General features: G+C 43.8%; 1 protein-coding gene across 1 annotated transcript in view; it reads right to left on the bottom strand.

The window, feature by feature from the left end:
• Positions 1 to 18: 18 nt before the first annotated feature.
• RIOX2 (ribosomal oxygenase 2) overlaps positions 19 to 26,296 on the bottom strand; it is a 33,469-nt gene continuing 7,191 nt past the window's right edge. Inside the window, exons 3-10 of the mRNA XM_032351537.1 lie at positions 14,485 to 14,604; positions 13,265 to 13,393; positions 8,010 to 8,113; positions 4,754 to 4,856; positions 4,161 to 4,332; positions 2,377 to 2,465; positions 1,015 to 1,101; positions 19 to 364 (exon numbers count right to left, since the gene is read on the bottom strand). Coding sequence (XP_032207428.1) covers positions 206 to 364; positions 1,015 to 1,101; positions 2,377 to 2,465; positions 4,161 to 4,332; positions 4,754 to 4,856; positions 8,010 to 8,113; positions 13,265 to 13,393; positions 14,485 to 14,604 — 963 coding nt within the window. The 3' untranslated portion in view covers positions 19 to 205. The remainder of the gene's footprint in view (positions 365 to 1,014; positions 1,102 to 2,376; positions 2,466 to 4,160; positions 4,333 to 4,753; positions 4,857 to 8,009; positions 8,114 to 13,264; positions 13,394 to 14,484; positions 14,605 to 26,296) is intronic.

The following is a 26,296-nucleotide window of genomic DNA, read 5'->3' as shown; positions in this document are numbered from 1 at the left end:
TGGTTTTATTACTGAGACACCTTTCTTTTGTATGCCTAACTCCCTGAAACAGGTACGGCTCATGTTATTAGAAACACAGGTGAGGAAAATCGTTGTAAGACCAGGTCAGTCCCAGTCGACTGACTCAAAGCACCACATCAGTCATTGCCCTTCTTTGCACATGTGTGTATCTGTGAGACGGTACACCCTGGATTCTGGGAAGGCACTAGACTACCTGGATTAGGCATTCTGTCCAGAGGGATACCACCAGGTTTTCCTTTTCCTCATCTGTGGTAAGTTTCAGGTCCTTGACAGAAATAGCTGAGTGGTCCCAAATTTGCTTCAGTGCATCCATATGTGATAAAGGGAAGCGAAGTCCATGGGACTGAAAAACGATAAACTAGTCAGATGAAAAATATTAAAGTGGTATTTTCATAAAAACTTGTACAGTTCTCAGCATTTTTGGTACCCTTACAACTAGACAATGTATAGAATTTGCCAATTCCCACATAAAAACTCAGACTTCACAAAAGGTCTCTGAGTTTATATCCTAAGAAATTAGTCATTTAAAATGCTTCATATTTATATTACACATTTCCTACCAGGCTACCGGGTCCCAGCTTATAGCTTTTTTTTTTTTTTTTTTAAATATTTTATTTATTTATTTGACAGGCAGAGATCACAAGTAGGAAGCGAGGCAGGCAGAGAGGAGGAAGCAGGCTCCCCGCTGAGCAGAGAGCCGGATATGGGGCTCGATCCCATGACCCTGGGATCATGACCTGAGCCGAAAGCAGAGGCTTTAACCCACTGAGCCACCCAGGTGCCCCCCAGCTTATATCTTTTAAAGGTGGTATATGTGTATGTATATCACAGAACTGTCTGACTTAATCATCCCCTGCAAGGGCTCTGTCAATTGAGTGAAACATTAAGCCCACGCTGCAGTCACAAGAAAGCACATCCCCCATAAATTAAAGGTAACACATTCTTCCCAGCCATCACCAAATCATAGGAAAGACATTTTAGGTTGGAACAGACCTCTGTTTCCTCATTTCCCATCATGTGTGTCTCTCTCCTATTCTTCAAGGAATGATAGATGTAAACCATCTTTTTCTGAGTTTCATCCTTAAATAAAAGGTAAGAGTTGTCAACAACACAGTATTGAGGAGGTCAACCCAAGGAGGGTTCTCCAAAACAAAATTCAACACCAAGAATCTTTTTGGCACAAAGTTAGAATATATATATATATACACACAAACTATATACCTCAGATTACTATTTGTATATAGCAAATAGGCAGTGGTCTTTTTTTAAGATGAAACAGTATGGCTTAATGAAAAAGCAACTACTTACATATCAGCTTATCAATGAAACATTCAAGTTTCATTTAATCCAGCCAATACCTTTTTAATATCCATATATGATATTCCCAGTTATAAGCTGGCAATTTATGAACACCACAGAATGAATGCTACCTCTTCAGAAATACTGGCTGTGGGATCTATAAAAACTTCCAATTACTGTAGACTCCCGTCCATCCATCTTACACAGTGACCAGAACCTCAGTCCTTGTCACCTCTTAGATAAGGGTTACTAGGACTTTTTTTTTTTTTTTTTTTTTTAAGAATACAAGAGAGTTTTGAGGTTTTCTATATATACTATAAACCAGTCCTGTCCAGGTGTGACCCTGATGGCTGTGACAGTTTGGTTATGCACACATCTAGCTCCCTCACTCCCAGCCCCTCCAGTCACTCCTGGAGTACCTTCCAAGATGGCTGGCCAAGAGGAAGAAGGTGAAGCCATAGCTCGAGGTCCTTAGGATTATGGAGGGAGCTTTAGTAATAAACACGGAAGCTGTAACCCAGATCAAGTGAAGCCCAGGAATTTATTATTTCTGAAAGTTTTCCAGTTGAGTCTAGGATCAGTATGCCAGTTTTAGGAACCATGGGGCTAGGTGGCAAGGTTATGGATATAAATTTCCTTCTCCATGTCTAGAAGATAGAACATCAACAAAATCGTACATAATGACAGACTGGGCAAGGTACAGGATGGCAGAGTGCGTGAGGGAGGTGCGGGAACAAGGAAGGGTCTGCAGTTGTCTGAGCAAGTGCAGTGTGGCCTGAACCAGAAGGCAGAGACCAGGCATCCAACACTGCATGGGGGAAATGAAGGAGGGATCTGTGGGCATGCGGGCCCACCACCAATGCCCAATAGGCAGGCATCCTTGGCATAGTGAGATCTGGGTACCCTCTGATGGAAAGTCAGGGCACTACTTTAGGAGGACAGACGGCTGCCCAGCGGGTCTGAAAAGGCAGGGGCCGTCTGTTAGTTTGATAACCTGAGGTCTGTGATGGAAATGTCCTGGGAGGAGAGAAGACCTCCTCCCCTCTGGATACTCACAGATTGATCCTGATCCGGCCCTACTGTGAGGATGGTGTGGTCTTTGAACTGCAATCTCACTGTGCTGTCCAACCTTGGTAACTGTCCACCTAGAAAACCCAGAGGAGGAAAGCCAGCCTTCACTAGAAAACCCAGGCTCAAATTTATGTGCAGTGAATCCAACTGTGGGGTGCCCTCTAACTCTAGTATTGGCTTACCCCATATTTATAATGATACTGAAGTACAGTTTACAACCTTACGGAGCTCATTCTTACAGATCTAAACCAGGCCACAGAAGCAGAGTAGCTGTACCTTCTGCACCCTACACTGGCTTCCCCAGGTTCCAGCCTCCGTCTGCCATTTGCTCTGTGTGTCAAGCCCAGCAGTACAACAAATGAGTCCATACCACACCACCTCACCAAGGACTAGTTGTGTAATCCTAGAAACTTAACCCATCCATGGAGGTCAAGCACTGTGTTATGAAAGCCACCTAATTAAGGTCACAGAAAAAAAAGTCTTTTCCAAGTTGGATTTAACTTCATACAAAAGTTACCCACTAAAAAGAGACCAGACTTAGGGGGTCATCTGGTTGAAGAAGGAGTCTTGAGGGAACATAGTGTTACAGACTCTAACGGCTAAGATAAGAGTTCTGGTAAGATACTCTGTGCTATAAGCTGATACTCAGAAAACTTTTAATAAAGATTAAAATACACATGTTGGTAAAAATCTACTTTGAACAGGTGCAAAAACACATCCTAAACTTCCCCGAAAGATGAAATTATAAAGTGGAATCAATTCTTATAAAATTATAAAGTGGAATCAATGTTAAAGGTGACCTTACAGATTTTCTTATTTTAGTGGGTCTCAACCATGAGAAAGGAAACTTTTATAAACCTTAGTAAAAATAATCATCTCAACTATACAGAGAAGAAAAGCAGCAGGAGAGCTGGCCTGGCACTCACAGCCCTGTCTCAGTGTTCCCCCCCCTGAACACAGACCATTCCACAGAACACCAACATTCAACAAGGCTACTCTGAAAGGGCGAAGCAAAAGCAAGACCAGTCCAACGTCATGTCCGAACTCAGGCGGAAGCAAGCTGATCTCCTCCCTTACTAACTGCCACCTCAGCCTCATTTCATCCCTCCTGCCTACACAAGACCAAACAGACTCCTTATTTTCTGACAGCATCCATCCCAGAACAAAGCCCTGCTTTCTCAACCCTCCTGAAAAATCACCTAACTCAAGCTATAAATATAAATCCCTCCAAAAATCTTATACTGAGATGCCCCACAATTCCCAGCAGTGTGTGGTCTTCCCTGTCGTAACAAGTCCTAAATCCGTCTGTCCCACTGCAGGAGTGTTGTACTGATGGCCTGCTATCACCACCTATCCAGAAGCGTTAGGTCATTTGCAGCCTAAACTGGTCACAAAATAGTCACTTGGAACTCTGGGAATGTGAGTGACAACCTTGGGTATTCTTACATTTCACCCATCCTTGAGATAATCTTGCTGGAATTATTTTAGTGTTCAAGTTCTTAAAGCTTCCTGAAGATGGTGAATACCAGAGTGCCCATAAATACACATATTTCTCACCCACAATCACAGGGCTCTTTCTTCCCATCACGCTGGGATGCAGGTTCTTTACAAAAAGACTTGTGAGATGCAGGATCCCTAAAGCAACAGCACGTCTCATCCAAACATAACATGCTAAAAGATAGATCTAGGTCCACCTTAATTCTAAAATGCTGCTCACTTTCCACCTGTCCAAAGAGGAGCCCATCCAGGAAAGCCTTGAAATACCGCACCTGGTGTTGAAAGCTCCGCTGGGTCTCCCATGTGGTAAGGGGGGAGTCTGTTCATAACAAAATCCTTCTTCATGTCAGCTGAAAGCAGCTCTTTGGTGCCCTCCAGCCGGTCGGCAAGGGTCCTCAGAAAGCCACTTAACCTTCTCCTCGCAACAGCCGTGGCGTCCACCTGCTGGAAGGAGAAGTGAGTCCTGGCCCGACCTCCAGCAGGGCTTCCCGCGCATGTCCTGGTCTCCAGAGCAGCCCTTGGAGCGGCACCAGCCAGCACAGCCAGTGGGGCTCCTGCGCAGGTCTCGCTCCTGTGGACTGAAGCTAGGGCTCTCCCTGTCACGGGACTCAGATTCAGCCACTCCCTCAGCCAGCGTTCCCACCCTGCCCTCTAGCGCCCCCGCGCAGTCTACACAACAGTCTCAGCCCTTCAGCTCCCACATAACGCGCGCAGCGCCACGGTCTCTGCAAACCATACATCGACGCAGGAGACGAGCTTGACTCCAGTGGGAAGAAGGATCCTGGAGTCCAGAGGAGGCAGGCCACAGCGTCTGCTGGCGCGGGCTGCCACTGCCCACCCCCCGACCCAAGTCTTTACTCCTTACCAGGAGCAGCTGCCGGGGTATGCCAGCCCGGAACTCCAGATCTTCCTTGGCAGTGTCGAATACAAGCCCCGAAATGGTGTCCAAAAGGAAATCTCCCCACGAACTGCAACATGCACCCAGAAAGAAAACTGTGAACACCCACGGAATCTACATAAAACACTGATTACTAGTAAATCCCAAAGCTACAAACTACATTCTGACTCCCCAGGCACAGTGAGTTCCATTAATTAGACATTACACAGCACAAAAAATCTTGAAGGCCTTCATCAATCACACTGCTTCTCCCCCTCCCCTTTCCCAGACACTCATGTGGAAAGTTAGAAGGTGGGAAGCTAGGCTTTAATTCACGACTTCTCTTAAAAGATACCACACAATCCTATACAGGTGTAAGTAGGAAGTTCAAGGGCCCAATTTATTTTTAATGTTTTCAGTTGTAACACAAATGTCTTTGAGAGGAGCTCTGTAGGAAATTTTTAACAATCATAGGACCTAAAATATAGTTTATGTTAAAAAAAAATTCCAAAAGAAATACATTTAGGGTAACAGCAAAATCCCTGGACTGCTACACATTATCTGAACTGTAAGACGTCACATTTTCCTTTTTCCCTTATAAAAGAGGGGCACTCTTCCTCAGTGAAATACCCAACATCAATTAATTCCAAAACAGTCAATATGCAACTTGTTAAACTCTAGCAGGGCTAGAAGGGTAGAATCCGGTGGCCAAAAATAACATCTAGGGATGAGCATCAGTGTTCAATCACCTGAATTTGCCTGGGCCATTTACGGTTGGCGCACTCCTAAATGTGTGCCACTGCAGAGACACTCTGTGGGGCTGCTCTCTTTAAATATTTCTAGCTGTTTAAAATCTTCCCTCAGTATCACCAGATTTCAAATAGCTGGCTATGTGCAAAAATGGGAATTCACAGTATGACTTTTGCTTCTCACTCAGTAAGCAAAATTAACACTTTTATGCTTCCTTCCAAAAAAGTGTCAGAAGACAAAAGTCACATCAGTGACACTTTCCCTAAGATGTCTACCATTTGGTGTCCTCACACTCTGCAACTTAATGTTACACCCAGCCTCACATCTGACTGAATGAGCTGCCTCCTGGAGATCTTTTACCAGCACAAAAAGAAGCTCTTCTTTCGCGGGGTCCTAGGTGAAATTGTGCGACAGTTGCTCATGAAGAGGGGTCATTGCAGTTAAACTGAGCTCTGTGCTCCTGTTAGAGTCAGAATGGATCTTGGGCCAAAATTTGAGATTAATATCTCTTGAGGGGTTCACTTTGGCAAAACAGACAAATTAACCTGCTGCTGTCCCAGATCTCAGACACTCCCAGCAACTGACCCTTGAGAGGGTTTAGGGAAAGGCCCCAGTCCTCACCGTGCCAGTGTCAGGGGACCAGGCTCACGGCACAGGGACATCTCTGGGGAGCAATGGTTCCTGAGTTCCAGTTTGTCCCATTCTAGCTCCAGCACTACTGATAAAGGCATAGGTCAGCGTCTGACCTGAGACTCCTCAATTATGGTGCCTGTCCACCTCCCCTGCTGACCAGAGAAGGCACGTGTGGGGCCCAGGGGCAGCCCACCAGATCTTTGCTCTTAGGATTGGAAAACAGTTTAGCAGAAGTAGAAGCTTTTAGATTCAGGGAGATAAAGGAGGTCAGATAAGTAACGGATGATGGCTTATGGATGAGTCAATGGTATGAGTGAACAGGAGATGAGGAAGGAAAACAAGGGCATGAAAAGCCACTGACTAGAAAACTAGTTGGAGGCATCAAGTGAATGCAAAAGACAGAGAATCCCAGATTGGGGAGTAGCTCGGTCACATTAACGGCAGGACACCAGAAGCTACACAGATACCCACAGGGCCAAACTGGCTGCTAAGGCCCGAGCTGCTTGACACCCACTGTGAACTCCTGGTTCCAGCCTCCCTGGGGCTGGCCCCTCTCCGGTTCTTACGATCCCACTCCCCCAATTTTTCCTGCTCTTCTTGAGCCTGCCGCGATGACCTTCTGTTCCTGGCTATGCCTAGTGACAGTGAGAAGAGCATGTTTCATAAAGGAAGCATAACACAAGCTTTGGCCTACTGTGGGCAGGGACTACACTAACTATAGGCCAGGCTCCAGCTAGTTGCTTTGGTCAGCCTCGTAAACACATGGGTTCATGTCACCCAGAAAAGCCAGATGAGGAAGAAGTCATGCTCACTTGTTTTGCAAGTCATGGCTCTGAAGGTAGGAAGGGGCCTGCTGTCCACTGGGACGGGGATGCCTCTCCTCCCCTGACCATCTGACCCACCTCTGCTTTCTCATCCTTTAAGACTCACTCAGCCTCGGTGTCATTTCTGAAGCCTTCCCTGTGCTCCTCAGGAGTCTCCTCTGCACACCCATGATGGAGTTACCCCACTGCTAACTATTTCCCAGTCCGTGTCCCCTCTCACCGCCACTTCCAGAGCGCAAGCTCTTTCCAAGCGCCTTCCGTCCCAGGCCGCATTCCCAGCAACTGCACAGGGTCTGGTGCCTGCGTGCCGCAGGGCGGCGACGACTGGCAGGTGCGAGGAAGGCGGCGGCTGGCCGGAAACGGCTCACAGGGAGGCTGCTGCCGCCCAGGTCCTGTGAGGCGGCACTCACCGAAATGGAACACGGTTTTAATTAGAACTGTGTTCAGCACATGTGCTTTTAGGTCTCACTGTTCCAGACTTCCTTTCCTACTCAATTTCATGAACTTTATAAAAAGTGGAACCCTTAAAAGAGATCTGGAGGTTTCAGTGAATGCAGACTTTCTGTGTGGGGTGATGAAAATGTTTTGAAAACAGTGGTGATGGTTGCACAACAGTGTGAATATAATTAATGTCACCAAGCTGTACAGTTAAAAATGGTTAAAGTGGCATATTCTATGTTATAAATATTTAACTGAAATAAGAAAATGTTAGAGAGGCCACAAGCCCAGCCTGGCTTCACTAACACAGCACCACAGCTCTGGTTCTTTCTTCCCGAACTCTGGGAGCCTCATGGGGCAATATCCAATGTTCTATACAGTTAGGCTCAGGATGTTCCCAGGAGGAACCCCAGATGGACCTGCAGCATGGGCAGGACTCTATAAAGGAACTGGAAGTTAGCAAGGGAGCCTGAAGGAAACCCCTGAGGTTGGATAAACAGGACAGCAATGGCCAACCCCCTCATTCCCTTCTGCATGTGGCTGCCATGGGCCACAACTTGAGCCTCCCTGGGATGGACGGCTGGGAGGAGAGAGTTTACTTGTTCTGGTAGGTGCTGATGGTCACGTGAGTGGAGTGGGCCAGCCCTGGAGGAGTGTCCGCCTGATGAATGGTCCCTCTGGGAAAGTACAGGAAATCACCTGGCTGAAGGAAATTAAAAAAAAGAGAGAGAGAAGGGAGTTAATAAGGAGAGTGTCTTTTCAATCCTCCATGTCTTAAAGAGACAAAAATAGGCTCTGGGTTTCAGTCTTCCATTCTAGAAACCTACTTTGTGATTCCGAGGTGGTCTGTGTGCTGGGCTCCTGGGGTCCCAATAGTCTAGCTTCACCTTGCCTATGAGCCTGTCACTGTGAACCCCAAACCTGGAGAGGGTTTCAGTATCCACTTTCTTTACTCACAAGCTAAGAGCAGGTACATTGAAACTGTCCTGCCCCAATCCAGGGATCAAGCAGGTGACACCGTGGGAAGCCTGCACCCTCCCCTGTCTCTACCCTTCAAGTGGTGAACAGTAGGAGGCTTAGAGTCAAACAAACATTGCCATTTACAGGCTAGTGACCCCAGGAAATTACTGAACCCTCCTAAGCCTCAGCTCCTTCACCTGTAAAACAGAGGCACTGGCCCAACAATCACAGACATATTTTCAGGGTTAAAGGAGATGCCATTTCCAGATTTCCTGGAGCCATAACAGCGGGAGGTTGTCCTGTCATTACTCTTCTACCTGCTACCCCCCACCCCCACCATCAAGTTGGTGAGCTCTTCTAGGCAGGGTCAAGGTCCTTTATGTATTCCCCAGAGCCTAAGCCACCAAAGCATCAGGTATACAACAGAGGCTCAATGAATGTTTAACCCTTCACTTGAACCTAAAAACTAGATGTGAGGGAAGATTAGTCACTCTCTAGGGCAGGTGAACTTCTGCTCTGTCCCAGGTCTCGCCCAAGCCAGGGGCAGAAGTATCCTTCCTAAATCACTCCAGAGGCTATACCCTCACTAATCCCACCCGGATAAAAAAAAAAAAAAAAAAAAACTGCCACCACAGGAAGCAGTCAGCTCACTGATGAAGAGTATGGGCCCTGCAGAGGCAGCTCAAGAAACAGCAAATTTAAACAAAAACAAAACAAAACAAAACTTTTCTTTTTTTTTTTTTCAATTCTCCCAAGAAGGCTGTATTCTTTTTTTTAAAGATTTTATTTATTTATTTGACAGAGAGAGATCACAAGTAGGCAGAGAGGCAGGCAGAGAGAGAGAGGAGGAAGCAGGCTCCCCGCTGAGCAGAGAGCCCGATGTGGGGCTCGATCCCAGGACCCTGGGATCACGACCTGAGCCGAAGGCAGAGGCTTTAACCCACTGAGCCACCCAGGCGCCCCCAAAACAAAACTTTTCTTAATGTTAAGATTTTCCTTAAAGCAAGAAACAATATACAATGAAACATATTCGCGAGCGCTATCTTGGTGGCTCATGCACCCTGAATGACACCAAGCTGACAGGGAAATTACTCCTTCAAGCAAATGCTTTACTCACAATTACACCTATCACTCACTGACTGTCTCTGCACCACTCCTCTAAATGGGACCTTCATTTGTGCATTTATTCATACCACAAACATCTGATTAACTAATCTCCACCCTCTTCCCATGCCAGGCACCATGCTAGGCACTGGGGATAGAGCGGTAAACAAAACCAGGCCTGCCTTTTGGTAGTTCATTCAAGACAAAGAGCAAACATGAGGAGAAGGAAGAGTCAACGGATACCATAAAAACGTTCTAGTGGAGCAAGGCAGATAGAGCAGTAAATAAATAAGGTCCAGTGGTGGTAAATGCAGTGAAAATGAAAGAAGCAAAAGGAGAGGAATGAAGCAAACGGGAGTGGGGGGCGGGGGCAGGGTGTGCCTGGGGTAATGGGTGCCATTTTTATTCAGGATGGGCACTGATACCTCATTCTGCTACAATGACATTTCAGTTGAGACTTTAGGAAATGAGCAAGCCAGCATGGGACTACCTGGGCAGAAAAGATTCCAGGGAGAGGGAAGAGCAGCACAAAGGTCCTGAGGTTGAAAATGTGCTTGGCACGTTTGAAAAGCATTGGTCAACGTGGTAGGAGAGTAGTGAGGGTGGAAATGATGGCAGATGAAGTGAGAAGGCAGCAGAGGGGCCAGATGACAGGGCATTCTGGGCTGTTTTAAGGATTTCGGCTTTTATTCTAGATTTAAAAGAAAGGGCAAAGGGTTCAATGGCTCTCAAAAGGAGGTCTGGGCAAAGGGTTCAATGGAACTCGAAAGGATCATATGGTTGCTATGTCAGAAAAGTCTACAATGGGGATACCAAATAGGAGGCTTTTGTATAGATCCACATCCAAGGGTTTTATCCTGAACAAGCAGGAAAATGGAGAGCCAGTTACAGGAAAGGAGGCCAGGGAGAGGGTGGGAAATGGGAGTTTGCTTTGCAGAATATTAAACTGGCAATACCTTTTACCTTTTTAGTGAATATATTAAGTAGGTAGCCAGATATAAGTCTAGAGTTTAGATATGTAGGCTAGAGACAGAACATAGCACAGAAAATATGACAGTCTAGAGGGAATTTAAAACCATGGGAGTAGGTATGGATGGAGGAAAGAGGTCCAGGAAATAAGCCCTGGCACCCTAACGTTCAGAGATACAAAGACTGAGGGCAAAAGAGCAAAGAGACTGAGAATGAAACATATTCGCGAGCGCTTACAACCTACAAGGTAACTATTATGATCTCCTTTTCAAAAAAGGAGAAACTAAGACTAAGAAAAGAGAATGAAGAAGAACAGCCAGTGGGTGGGCAAGAGAAGAGAGGGTGGCATCCTGGAAGCCCCGTGAAGAAGGCAGGAATGACCCACTGTGTCCAGCAAGGCTGACAGGGGGCTGCTGGATGCAGACTCGGAGGTAAGCACTGTACTGGTCTTGACAACATGGAGGCCCCCAGTAACCTTGGGGAGAATGGTTCTGGAGGAATGGAGGAAAGCCTGGTGGGAGGAGTGCCCGAGAGCAGGAGAGAAGACCAGGAATGGTGACAGGGTCCCTACTGTCTATGTCCTAACCCCGGGCACCTATAAATATTTAGGGCAAGGCCAATGAAGGCTGCTGGCAGGGAAATTATTCCAGATTATCCAGGCAGGTACTTAAAAGTGGAAGAGGGTACAGGAAGAGAGAACCAGAGATGGCAGTGGGAAAAAGGCTGGCTTTGCAGATGGAGGAGGGGCCGTGAGCCAAGGAATGCAGGCGGCCTCTGGAAGCTGGAAAAAGCATGGAAATAAATTTTCCCCTAGAGCCCCTAGAAGGAATCAGTCCTGCCAACACATGATTTCAGCCAAGTGAAACCAAATCCCTTTTGTACTGCTGAATTGCACAACTATAAGTTAATAAATCTGTGTTGTTTTAAGCCACTGAATTTGTGAGAATTTGTGGGAATTTGATAAGCAGCAATAAATATGTTGACATAGAGCCATCTCTTCCAAGGAATTTCATTACAAAGAGGCACTGAAACATATTTTTTAATTCTTACAACCTACAAGGTAACTATTATGATCTCCTTTTCAAAAAAGGAGAAACTAAGACTGAGATAAATAAGATGCCCAAGAACACACAGCTCTTAAGTAACAGCAGCTGAATTCAAACCTAGGTGTGTCAAATCCCCAAACCAGAGTGATGTTTCCATTGTAGGAGGGGTCTTCATCCTGAGACCCTGGGTTTGGTGACCCTCACTGTGGCCTTCATGCCCTCCCCACCCAGAGTGACTCAGCTTCTCTATTTCATACACGGGGCATTTACACAAGATTTCATTTGAAGAGCATCACTGATTTAAACCCCATATGTATACAGACATGCAACTTGAATAAAAACCCATGGTACACAATGCTTGTTTCTCCTCCCGGGAGACTTGGGGCTGCTCTTAATGAACTGAGACAGGATGGGTGTGATTAATGGGCATCACCACACCTCCTCCCAGTCTCCCACCACTGCCTCCCAGAACCCACACCATCTATACCTGAAGACCACTAGGAAGACCAACCTTCTTGGGCATAGCAAGTAGCCAGTCATCAGGCTAGGTAACTCAGCGCTGGCCTTAGACACCATGGACAGCTTAGTCTATGGCCTAAAAATAATCAACCAAGAGCCTATTAAACATGCTTCACCAAGAGAGAGGGTTGGTGAACTCTTTCTGTAAAGGGCTCCAGTAAATAGTTGTGGTTTGCCGGTCACGTGATCTCCATGGCAACCAGCCAACCCTGCAGGTGCGATGTGAATGCAGCCTTAGATGGCAAATAAGAAAGGGATATGGCTGTGTTCCAGTAAACTTGATTTTCAAAAAAAAGGCAACAGGGCATATTTTTGGCCCATGGGCCATAGTTTGCTGACTGCTGACCAAGAACTTAAAAAAAAAAAAGTTACCTTTAATTGTATTTATTCAAATCTCCTGTAATATAAACACACATCTACAAAAGGAGATTATTTCTCCCAGTCACAGGCAAACAGGAAAAGCTTTGAAATCAAGGAAGGGCCATAAATCATTGAGTAATAACTAATTACAAGTTCAAGTCACAAGAAATGCAACAATAATAACTATATGCAAGTCTATCAGGTTGGTAGAATTTTTGGAATGATTTGAGCTGTTTTATCTTAATTCAACATAAAGTTGAGTCCAGAGAGTCTAGTGTACTATTAGGAGGAAAGTGGGTCATGCTAGAATTTCACCAACAAAAAAAACTAAGGGGTTCCTGGCTGTGCTCTGCCTAAGTAAGCTATAACCAGGTCCCGTGGGCTGGCTTAGATTTGGTGAAGCCGCCCAAGGCCAAATCTCCCACTTCTACTCTGGAGAAGTTGGTGGTCAGCCAATTCACAATCCATTCCTGTGGAACTTGGATTATATTTGGAGACGGGTTGTTTAGAAAATGAACTTAACGTTTCCTCAGTCGTTCTACAGGTACAAACACCAAGTCTCCTTTAGAAGCTGCACGTGCTGGGTGCCTGGGTGGCTCAGTGGGTTAAGCCTCTGCCTTCGACTCGGATCATGATCTCGGAGTCCTGGGATTGAGTCCCACATTGGGCTCTGCTCTGCAGAGAGCCTGTTTCCTCCTCTCTCTCTCTCTAACTGCCTCTCTGACTACTTGTGATCTCTCTATCAAATAAATAAATAAAATCTTAAAAAAAAAAAAAAAAGCTGCACATGCTAACGAGCAAGAGCCAGCTCGATTCCCACGGGGACCACTGAACACACACTAAAACCCAAACGGAAACCTGTGTCAGGAGCAGCAGCCAGGACGGAAGTCGCGTACCTTCAACGTGAACTCATGGGTCGGCCTCCCAATCCTGTCCTCGGACTCCACGCTGTACTCCCGGGCCAGGGGCACAGTCGGATGGTAGAGACGCCAGTGTTTCTCTCCTTCCAGCTGCAGGATGAAGACCTACAGAGAGCCACAGGGCCCGGGAGTGTCAGTGAGCTTCCTGACAACTCACGTGGCAGAGTGGTGCTAGAGCATTAGCCCTCCAAAGGCTCAGATGGATTACAAGTTTCAGATAAAAAATAAAAATGAGGGATTAGTGAGGCATTTCACTCTACACTTAAAAGTTGCCACCGCCGGTTTCCACTTTTAAAAACAGGTGACCATGAGCCCCGATACTGGAAGGATATTCATTCTCTTCGCTGTAATAAAGCCTCACTGGGTTCTTTATATCCCCCCATCTCCTGCCTTTAAATCTTCCATCAGACAGCTGAAAGCCCATAATCTCCGATGGAAAAGCCAAGCTTCATATATTCCTCAGGGTCTAAAATCCTGAATATCATCCTTGGCAGACAGGAAAACTTCAAGTTTTTTATTCTTCACTCAGCCAAAGGTATCTCAAAGCTCTGCTTAAAATATTAACAACAAAACCAAAAACTTTTAGGCAATGTATTGGTATGAAAGTGCTTTCAAAGGGGCGAAAAGGGGCTTTTTACTAATAACTCTGTGTTCATAACCTGTCTTAGCATAAAAGGAAAGCAACAGACTCCCTAGGCCAAAGAGTTAACTTGTTTGGCAGCCACATGACAGTGAACCAACACTTGTCAAGGGGCCAGACCTTAAGTGAAACCATGACCTCTGTTCAAGCTGCCCCGAGATTTTCACAAATGGAAAAAATTATCTATTTTTGGCAGCTCCAGAAAAAAAACAGAATGAAAGCAGATGTAAGGATTACTTGTGACCTCACTTTACTAAAACCCTTACATTGTGAAATTAGAGAAAAAGCCAATCACGCTTTTCTACAGACAGGTTCAATAAATACCTGTTCATAGGAGTGTGTAGCTCTTTATATTAGTAAACCTAGGAACCACCTCTCCCCTTGAGAAGGAGCAGGAAACTAGTTTGGTGGAATTGATCTGACACAACATCTAGGTGAGGTCAAGATCTCTGGGGCCACACAGCAAGAAGGACAGGGAGCTGAACTGAATCCCAACATCTAACTCAGTCACAAGCAGTGACTCCTTCCCTGAGCAGAACAATTTTCTTCCTCTTACCTCCACATCATCATAATGGGGTGGGAGGCCCTGGGATCCTGCAGGCGTTATGTACACATTCGAGCCAACCAACGAGCCAAAGTAGCATTCTAGCTTCTCCTGGATCCTCCAAAGCTCATCCTTAAAAAGAAAGGAAGGAAGAAAGGTGGGAGAAGAGGTGAAAAATATGTCAGAAACAAGAGCAAGAACATGTTCTTATTCACTTAGCAAGTCTTTACTGCACAGCTATCATGTTCCAGATGCCTGAGAATTCAGCAGTGAAAGAGCCAATAGCTCTGCCCTCAAGAGGCTTCCATCCTGAAGATGGTGGAGGAGCAGGAGATCTAAATTTCATCGGGTCCCAGGAATCATCTAGATAGTTATCAAACCATTCTGAACACCTAAAACTCAATAGGAGATCGAAGAAAAGAATAGCAGCAATTCTAGGAACAGAAAAGCAACCACTTTCTGGAAAGTAGGATGTGTGGAGAAGTGAATCCAAGGCAACGTACAGGAAAATAGTCCATGGGGGGAGGGGCCGACTCCCAGTAAGCGGTAGAGCAGTGCAGCACCAAAACAGAACTTTTAGAAGTCTACTCCACTGAGGGATATTGCTCCGGGGGGTGGGGGGGGGCCCTCATGGGGACAGTGTGGTCTCAGGACCCTCAGGGTCACAGAAAGACTGGGGGTACCTGAATGTGGCAGAGCCCCCAGGTATTAGAGTAGGGAAGCCAGCTGCAGAGACGGAACCAAGGAGTGGGCTCTCACCTCAGGGTTGCCATAAACCATGATTTCTGGCACCGCTGGGCCACAGCTCTTTGAGCAGGGACCCCACAAGTGGCAGATCCCAGGAGACTCTTTCCTTCCCCCTCTGGGAGGAGCAATGCGGAAGCGTGTTGTAGGAATCTGCTGGGTTTGGAGACTCCAAATGGGGTTGTGTGCCAGAGACAGAAACACTTGGTCACAGGCTGGGAGAGCACAGAGTGCAACCGGAGACCAGGGAGACAAGAGTGGTTGACTATTTTTCTCTGAGGGTGCAGTGAGGAGTGGGGCTCTGAGCTCTTGGCTCCTATGGGGCTAGATTTGAGGCCGCTATCCTCATTCCTGTCCTCTAAAGTTGTATGCAAAGAATTCAGGAAACAAAAGCTACAGAGGCAAACCCACACAGATTGCTTAGGCTGACCCCTGGCAAGGGCGGTGAAGTTCTACCTAGGACAAACAAATCTGTAGAATCACTGCAACAGGCCCCTCCCGCAAGAAGATCAACAAGAACATCCAGCCAGACCAAGTTCACGATCAATGAGAACAGCAGAACTCCAGACATAGGGGAACATTTGGTATACAGTTTCTTCTAACAGATCAAAATATACCCTAAATCTAACGTATGGGTTTGTTCTAGTCTCCAGGCCGATCACATTCTCTTCTTTCTTTCTTCCTTCCTTCCTTCCTTTCTTTCTTTTTTTCTTTATTCAACCAACTTCTTGTCTTATCAATTCCTTTTTTAGAATCTTTTTTTCATTTTCATCTTTAAAGTCATATTCCATTCCTTCATCATGTTTATTTTTGTATACACATGTTTTTCATTCTTTATATGTTTTCTTTCTATATATGTTTTTCTTTCTTTAAAATTTGGGGAGGCAGACCAAAATACACCCAAAATCAAGTGTATCACTCTGTTCTAATAATATATATACATATATATAAGCATATATATATGTGTGTGTGTGTGTGTGTGTGTGTGTATTTTTCTCCTTCTTTCTCCTTTCTTTTCTCCCCAATTGCAGGTCTCTTCTGATTTGCTTAGAGTATATTTTTCTGGGGTTGTTGCTACCCTTTTAGTATTTTTTCTCTCATTCATCTATTCTTATCTGGGTAAAATGACAAGGCAGGAAAAGTCACTTCAAAAGAAAAGAACAAGAGGCAGTACTGACGGCTAGGAACCTAATCAATATGGACATTAGTAATATGTTAGAACCAGAGTTCAGAATGACGATTATCAAGATGCTAGCTGGGCTTGAAAAAAGCATAGAAGATGCACAGAAGATACTTGAGAATCCCTTTCCGGAGGGGGGAAGAAAAAAACCCTTTCTGGACAAATAAAAGAACTAAAACCTAACCAAGTTGAAATCTAAAAAGCTATTAATGAGGTGCAATAAAAAATGGAGGCTCTTAACTGCTAGGATAAATGAGGCAGAAGAGACAATTAATGATACAGAAGACCAAATGATGAAGAATAAAGAAGCCAAGAAAAAGACAGACAAACAACTACTTGACCATGAGGGGAGAGTTCAAGAGATAAGTGATACAATATTAGAATAATTGGGATCCCAGAAGAAGAAGAAAAAGAGAGAGAGGGGCAGAAGGTATATTAGAGCAAATTACAGTGCAGAATTTCCCTCATGTGGCTAAGGGAACAAGGATCAAAATCCAGGAGATACACAGAACCCCCCTGAAATTCAATAAAAATAGGACAACACCTTGTCCTCTAATAGTAAAACTCACAAGTCTCAGTGACAAAGCAAAAATCCTGAAACTAGCTCAGAACAAGAAGTCTGTAACACACAATAGTAGAAATATTAGATTGGCAGCAGACCTATCCACAGAGACCTGGCAGGCCAGAAAGGACTGGCATGATATATTCAGAGCACAAAACGAGAAAAATATACGGCCAAGAATACTATATCCAGCTAGACTATCACTGAAAATAAACGGAGAGATAACAAACTCCCAGGAAAAACAAAAACTAAAAGAATTTGCAAACACCAAACCAGTCCTACAGGAAATATTGAAAGTTGTCCTCTAAACAAAGAGAGAGCCTAAAAGTAATAAAACAGAAAGGAACAGAGACAATATACAGTAATAGTCACCTTACAGACAATACAATGACACTAAATTCATATTTTCGATAGTTACCTTGAATGTAAATGTGCTAAATGCCTCCAGTCAAAAGACACAGGATATCAAAATGGATTAAAAAAAAAAAAAGACCCATTGATATGCTGTCTGCAAGAAACCCACTTTAGACCCAAAGACACCTCCAGATTTAAAGTGAGGAGGTGGAAAACAATTTACCATGCTAATGGACACCAAATGAAAGCTGGGGCGGCAATCCTTGTATCAGATCAATTAAATTTTAAGCCAAAGACCACAATAATAGATGAGGAAGGACATTATATCAATCTTAAAGGTCTATCCAACAAGAAGATCTAACAACTTTAAATATCTATGCTCCTAAAATAGGATCAACCAATTATATAAGCCAATTAATAACAAACTCAAAGAAACACATTGAGGATAATATATAATAGGGACTTTAACACCCCCCTTACTGAAATGGCCAGATAATCTAAGCAAAAGATCAGCAAGGAAATAAAGATTTTAAATGACACAATGGACCAGATGGACATCACAGATATATTCAGAACATTCCATCCCCAAGCAACAGAAGATGTATTCTTCTCTAGTGCCCATGGAACATTCTCCAGAATAGATCATATCCTGAGTCACAAATCAGATCTCAACTGGTACCAAAAGATTGGGATCATTCTCTGCCTATTTTCGGACCACAGTGCTTTGAAACTAGAACTCAACCACATGAAGAAAGTTGGAAAGAACTCAAATACAAGGAGGGTAAAGGATGAATGGGTCAACCAGGAAATTAAAGAATTGATTAAATTCACGGAAACAAATGAAAATGAAAACACAACTGTTCAAAATCTGTGGGACACAGCAAAGGTGGTCCTGAGAGGAAAATATACAGCAATACAAGCTTTTCTTAAGAAACAAGAAAGGTCTCAAGTATACAACCTAACCCTATACCTAAAGGAGCTAGAGAAAGAATAGCAAAGAAAGCCTAAACCCAGCAGGAGAAGAGAAATAATGAAGATCAGAGCACAAACCAATGAAATAGAAACCAAAAGAACAGTAGAACATATCAATGAAACTAGGAGTTGGTTCTTTGAAAGAATTAATAAGGTTGATAAACCCCTGCCAGACTTACCCAAAAGAAAAGAGAAAGGACCCAAATTAATAAATTTTAAAATAAATTAATAAAATAAATTAATAAAATCATGAATGAAGAGGAGAGATCACAACCAACACTAAAGAAATACAAACAATTAATCCAACCAACTATACACCAGCAAATGTGACAATCTGAAAGAAATGGATGTATTCCTAGAGGCGTATAAACTACCAAAACTGAACCAGGAAGAAACAGAAAACCTGAACAGACCCATAACTAGTAAGGAGATTGAAGCAGTCATCAAAAATCTCCCAACAAGAGTCCAGGGCCACATGACGTCCCAGGGGAATTCTACCAAATATTTAAAGAAAATTTAATACCTATTTTCCTAAAACTGTTCCAAAAAGTAGAAATGGAAGGAAAACTTCCAAACTCATTTTATGAGGCATTACCTTGATCCCAAAACCATACAAAGACCCCACAAAAAGGAGAATTACAGACCAATATCCCTGATGAACACACATGCAAAAATTCTCACCAAAATACTAGCCAATAGCATCCAACAGTTCACGAAAAGGATTATTCACCACAACCAAGTGGGACTTATTCCTGGGCTTTAAGGTTGGTTCAGTATCTGCAAATCAATGTGATAAAAGACATTAATAAAAGAAAAAAATAACCATATGATCCTCTCAACAGATGCTGAAAAAGCATTTGACAAAGTACAACATCCTTTCTTAACTAAAACTCTTCACAGTGTGCAGATAGATGGTACATACCTCAATATCATCAAAGGTATGAAAAACCCTAGCAAATATCATTCTCAATGGGGAAACACTGAGAGCTTTTCTACTAAGTTCAGGAACATGGCAGGGCTGTCCACTATCACCACTGCTATTCAACATAGTACTACAAGTCCTAGACTCAGCAATCAGACAACAAAAAGAAATAAAAGGCATCCAAGTCGGCCAAGAAGTCAAACTCTCACTCTTTGCAGGTAATATGATACTTTATGTGGAAAACCCAAATGACTCCACTCTAAAACTGCTAGAACTCATACAGGAATTCAGTAAAGTTTCAGGATATAAAGTTAATGCACAGAAATCAGCTTCATTTCCATACACCAACAGCAAGATAGAAGAAAGAGAAGTTAAGGAGTCAATCCCATTTACAATTGCATCCAAAACCATAAGACACCTAAGAATAAACCTACCCAAAGAGGCAAAGACTCTGTACTCACAAAACTATAAAGTACTGCTGAAAGAAATTGAGGAAGACACAAAGAAATGGAAAAACATTCCATGCTCATAGATTGGAAGAAAAAATATTGTGAAAATGCCTATGGTACCTAACGCAATCTATGCATTTAATGCAATCCCTATCAAAATACCATCAATTTTTTTCAAAGAAAGAGAATAAATAATCCTAAAATTTATATGGAACCAGAAAAGGCCCTGAATAGCCAGAGGAATGTTGAAAAAGAAAGCCAAAGTTGGTGGCATCACAATTCCAGACTTCAAGCTCTATTACAAAGCTGTAATCATCAAGATGGTATGGTACTGGCACAAAAACAGACACACAGATCACTGACACAGAATAGAGAGCCCAGAAATGGACCCTCAACTCCTTGGTCAACTAATCTTCGACAAAGCAGGAAAGAATGTCCAATGGAAAAGAGACAATCTCTTAAAAAAGCGGTGTTTGGAAACTTGGATAGCCGCATGCAGAAGGATGAAAGTGGACAATTTCCTTATACCGCACACAAAAACAGACTCAAAAAATGGATGAAAGACCTCAATCTGAGACAGGAATCCATCAAAATCCTTGAGAACACAGGCAGCAACCTCTTCAACCTCAGCTGCAGCAACTTCTTCCTAGAAACATCACCGAAGGCAAGGGAAGCAAGGGAAAAAATGAACTACTGGGACTTCATCAAGATCAAAAGCTTTTGCACAGCAAAGGAAACAGTCAACAAAACCAAAAGACAACTGACAGAGTGGGAGAAGATATTTGCAAACGACATATCAGATAAAGGGCTAGTTCCAAAATCTATAAAGAACTTATCAAACCCAACACCCAAAGAACAAATAATCCAGTCAAGAAATGGGCAGAAGACATGAACAGACATTTCTGCAAAGAAGACATCCAGCTGGCCAACAGACACATGAAAAAGTGTTCCACATCACTTGGCATCAGGGAAATACAAATTAAAACTACAGTGAGATACCACCTCACACCAGTAGAATGGCTAAAATTAACCAGTCAGGAAATGGCAGGTTTGGGCGAGGATGCGGAGAAAAGGGAACCCTCCTACATTGTTGTTGGGGATGCAAGCTGGTATATCCCCTCTGGAAAACAGTATGGAGGTTCCTCAAAAAGTTGAAAATAGAGCTACCCTATGACCCATTAATCACACTACTAGGTATGTATCCTAAAGATACATATGTGTGAACCAAAGGGGCACATGTACCCGAATGTTTATAGCAGCAATATCCACAATAGCCAAACTATGGAAAGAACCTAGATGTCCATCAACAGATGAATGGATAAAGATATGGTACACAAACACACATACATACACACACACACGGATACTATGCAGCCATCAAAAACCCGAAATCTTGCCATTTGCAACAATGTGAATGAAGCTAGAGGGTAGTATGCTAAGCAAACTAAATCAGAGAAAGAGAATCATCATATGATCTCTCTGATATGAGAAGTGTGATAGGCAGGACTGGGGTTCGTGGCGGGAATGGAGGGAAAAATGAAACAAGATGGGACCAGGGAGACAAACTATAAGTGACTCTTATCTCAGGAAACAAACTGAGGGCTGCTGGAGGGCGGTGGGCAGTAGGGACAGGGTGGCTGGGTGAGGGACACTGGGGAGGGTATGTGCTATGATGAGTGCTGTAAATTGGGTAAGACTGATGATTCACATACCTGTACCCCTGGGGCTAATAATACATTATATGATAAATAAAAAATTAAAAATTAAAATATATGGGCGCCTGGGTGGCTCAGTGGGTTAAGCCGCTGCCTTTGGCTCAGGTCATGATCTCAGGGTCCTGGGATCAAGTCCCGCATTGGGCTCTCTGCTCAGCAGGGAGCCTGCTTCCCTCTCTCTCTCTCTCTCTGCCTGCCTCTCCATCTACTTGTGATTTCTCTCTGTCAAATAAATAAATAAAATCTTTAAAAAAAAAATTAAAAAAAATATATATACATTAGATCTTTCATGGCCCTGCGTAAAATCCTGCATGACTCCTGATTCCCTGCCTTGCCAATTTCTCGGTTTTCTGTATTATTCTTCACTAGGGTGGAAGCTTCTTTTATTTTTTTAAATTAACATATAATGTATTATTTGCCCCAGGGATACAGGTCTGTGAATCACCAGGTTTACACACTTCACAGGAGTCACCATAGCACATACCTTCCCCAGTGACCATAACCCCACCACCCTCTCCCTGGCAATCTTAAATTTGTTTTGTGAGATTAAGAGTCTCTTATGGTTTATCTCCCCAACAATCTCATCTTGTTTTATTCTTTTCCTACCCCCGCAAACTCCCCACGTTGCCTCTCAACTTCCTCGTATCAGGGAGATCATATTATAATTGTCTTTCTCCGACTGACTTAAAGCATAATACCCTCTAGTTCCATCCACGTCATCGCAAATGGCAAGATTTTATTTCTTTTGATGGCTGCATAGTATTCCATTGTATATACATACCATCTCTTCTTTATCCATTCATCTGTTGATGGGCATCTAGGTTCTTTCCATAGTTTGGCTATTGTGGACATTGCTGCTATAAACATTCAGGTGCACGTGCCCCTTCGGATCACTACATTTGTATCTTTAGGGTAAATACCCAGTAGTGCAATTGCTGGGTCATAGGGTAGCTCTATTTTCAACTTTTTGAGGAACCTCCATACTGTTTTCCAGAGGGGATATACCAGCTTGCATCCCCAACAACAATGTAGGAGGGTTCCCCTTTCTCCGCATCCTCGCCAGCATCTGTCATTTCCTGACTGGTTAATTTTAGCCATTCTACTGGTGTGAGGTGGTATCTCACTGTGGTTTTGATTTGTATTTCCCTGATGCCAAGTGATGTGGAGTACTTTTTCATGTGTCTGTTGGCCAGCTGGATGTCTTCTTTGCAGAAATGTCTGTTCATGTCTTCTGCCCATTTCTTGACTGGATTTTTTGTTCTTTGGATGTTGGGTTTGATTTATAGATTTTGGAACTAGCCCTTTATCTGATATGTCGTTTGCAAATATCTTCTCCCACTCTGTCAGTTGTCTTTTGGTTTTGTTGACTGTTTCCTTTGCTGTGCAAAAGCTTTTGATCTTGATGAAGTCCCAGTAGTTCATTTTTCCCTTGCTCCCTTTGCCTTCGGTGATGTTTCTAGGAAGAAGTTGCTGCAGCTGAGGTTGAAGAGGTTGCTGCCTGTGTTCTCCTCAAGAATTTTGATGGATTCCTGTCTCACACTGAAGTCCTTCATCCATTTTGAGTCTATTTTCATGTGTGATATAAGGAAATGGTCCAGTTTCCTTTTTATGCAGTATCTGTCCAAGTTTCCCAACACCATTTTTTGAAGAGACTGTCTTTTTTCCATTGGACATTCTTTCCTGATTTGTCAAAGATTAGTTGACCATAGAGTTGAGAGCTAATGTACATTTCTGAAAGCTCACTCTGGCTACTGTGTGGAGAGTGGCCTGGAGAAAATGAAAAGACCTCAGTTGGGATGCTATTAAGGCAGGAGCCCAGGCCAGAGATGAGCAGGGTGGTGGGGGGAAGAGGAGGTGGAGATGCACACTGGAAGTAGCACAGGCTGTGAGGGATTATGATGAACTACAGTGGGGTTTGGGAAGGGGAAGGGGATTAAAACCCTTCTAGATTTGGCTGGGTAATTAATTAGTGCCTGCTTCACCTTACTGAAATGGGAAAGACTCGTTAAAGTACAAGAATTTTTTTGCAGGTGGGGAGTGTTGTGGGGGTGTGCAGGGAGAGTTCTACAGTAGTTCCTGAGAGAGAGACTATGAATGCTGATTTTCCTGAGAGAGAGACTATGAATGCTGAGGAGAGGAGGGGAGCAATCAGGCCAGGCAGGTATTAGCCCCCCTTCTCTGCCAGGCCCTGTTTCTAAGTGCTTTACATACACTGGTTATATAACCCTCCCAACAACTCTGTCCCGTAAGGGGAGCAATGTCTTAATGTCCGGTTCACAGATGAGGAAACCAAAGCACGAGAACACACAGCTAACATATGATGGAGCCAGGATTGAAATCCAGGCAGCCTGGCTGGAGCCCTTTAGCCCTGGCCCCATACTGCCTCTTTAGGAATCATCTGAAAGGAAACACAAGTCACTTCAAGGACACTAGCAGTTATTAAAGACATTCAGTCTCAAGGATATGAATGTACAGTGCTTAGCATACAAAAGACACTAAAATGTATTTTTAAAAGTTTGGGGAGTCAGCCAATGACTACAGCTTGGGAGTTGGTCTTACCATTTGACTAAAAAAGGATCTACAGTATTAAAAGTATCAAGTGGGAAAGAATTAGGTCAGTAGGAAAAGCACTTTGGAAGACACCTTTATAAAGACCACTGGGCTACTGATCCATTTATAGATCAAGGGTTCTACTTAACAGAGGAAGAATAACTTAATGGCTTCTGAGTAGCTCCAAGGAATTAAGAGAGCCCCCAAAGAGCCTAATTTATACCAGGGAGGAGCCAGCAGGATCTGGCTTTGTAATTACACCCATACTATAACTGGAACCATTAGAAAACCAGGGCTACTCCTTCTGATGGCCTGAGAGGCATCTCAGGACCAGATGGGTGACTTTATGCCTCCCCGCTCAAGCATCTGGGTCTATCGGTTGCATAATTTTTCAATTCTCCTGGACCTTTAGCTCCTGATTCTGCTAAGTATAGCCTAGTAGAAAGAGACATGAAGTCAAACCACCTCAATCCAAGTTGTAGTTACAAACTAAATGACTTTAGCATCTTTATTGTAAAATGAGTACTCCCCCACTAAGACTGATAAAACAACTTAATTGCAAGGCAATATACAAGTGTTATTGCCTCACCAACACTGACTTACTTAGGCACAAACAAGGCTCTTAAAACCTGTCTTCTGGGGCACCTGGGTGGCTCAGTCATTACATGTCAGCCTTTGGCTCAGGTCATGATCCCAGGGTACTGGGATCGAGCCCCATGTCCAGCTTCCTGCCGAGCAAGGAGCCTCTTCCTCCCTCTCCTGCTCCTCCTGATTATGCTCTTTTCTTTGTCAAATAAATGAATAAAATCTTAAAACAAAACAAAACACCTGTCTTTTTTTAAAGATTTTTTTAAAGATGTATTCATCCATGAGACAGAGAGAGAGAGGGAGGGAGAGCAAGCTCCCTGCAGAGCAGGGAGCCCAATACAGGACTCGATCCCAGGACCCCAGGATCATGACCTGAGCTAAAGGCAGACACCTAACTGACAGAGCCACCCAGGCAATCAAAATTTGTCTGCTTTAAGTCAGGACTCCCAACCTTGTCTGGCGATGCCAGTGAGGACCCCGGAGCAGAGAAAAGGGAAGGTGGAAGCTTCTCCCCTAGCCAGGTACAACCTTCCCTCTCCACTGACCTACTCATAAAAATCAAAACTGAATGCAACTGCTTGTGGAACCAGAAGCCCATGGGTACACCTAAAAAAGGCAAAAACAAACATGGTAAAGCCCTGCTACGTAGCAATCAACATCTTTAAAGGTATGGCAGGAAAATGCCTTAGATTTGGAGTCAGAAGTCCTTACTTAGCAGCTATGGAAAAGGCCCATAGCTCTGAACTCCAATGTTTTCACATACAAAATAGAGACCACAGTGAATGCCTTATTTCAAATGTCTGTTAGAAGGTTCCAAAGTGGGGCACTTGCGTGCCTCAGTAGGTTATGCGTCTGACTTCAGCTAGGGTCATGATCTTGGGCTCCTGGGATTGGGCTCTGTGCTCTATGGGGAGAGTCTACTTCTCCCTCTTCCTCCACACTTCCCCCGCTCCTGCGCTCGCTCGCTCGCTCTCTCTCTCTCTCTCAAATAAATAAATAATATAAAAAAAGACAATTCAAAAGTGAACATATGTGCATTTGGTAACACACTCAGACCTCTGACATATGGATATCCAAAGAAGGTGGGAAACAACGTAGGGCTCTCTGATTACCTCCTTATTCATTTCCAGACCAACTAGAAAAGGATTTGTACACATTCTGAAGACACTGTCTACTTTAACAGTCTCTCAACCTAGCCAGTGATGAACTGCCTCTAGGCTTTTACTATCCTGATATTAATATGCACATTCCTAAACACACACACACACACACTAAACCTTCTCATAATAAACTATTTAGAACCCAGCATCCACTCTAAGAGGGTGCGCTCCTACAGGTCTCTCAGGTGGTAGAAAGAGAAAATTAGCAGGGTACATCCCAGTCTAGCCAGGGGGCTGACTTTAGACCAAGAAAGCTCATCCTTCCCACTTTCCTAAACTTGGCCAAAGAGCTGAGTCAACAGAGCAAAGAAAATACATTCTTGGCCACCTGGAATCAGAGGAGAAATGTGCAGGACTTAAGAGATGAGCAGGAAAAGCCCAAGATGATTCTAGAGTAGAGTAATGACAGCCACTAAGGACACCACTCATATGGCAAATGATAACCTTTTACTAGTTTGTTACCAAATTACACATAATCAACTTCGTTGACCTTTTATGTTCATAGTTATTAAGTGTCTAAAACCCACTTTTTAAAAAAAGTGCTGCTTCTATCCAACGGAAGAGTCAAGGACTAGCTCAGAGAGAAGCACCATGGTATCCATATTTCCTGAATTAAAATCATGACTTG

The sequence above is a fragment of the Mustela erminea genome, chromosome 1 (genome assembly GCF_009829155.1).
Source record: "Mustela erminea isolate mMusErm1 chromosome 1, mMusErm1.Pri, whole genome shotgun sequence".
Classification (NCBI taxonomy): Eukaryota; Metazoa; Chordata; class Mammalia; order Carnivora; family Mustelidae; genus Mustela; species Mustela erminea.
This window is presented reverse-complemented; position numbering and strand designations above follow the sequence as displayed.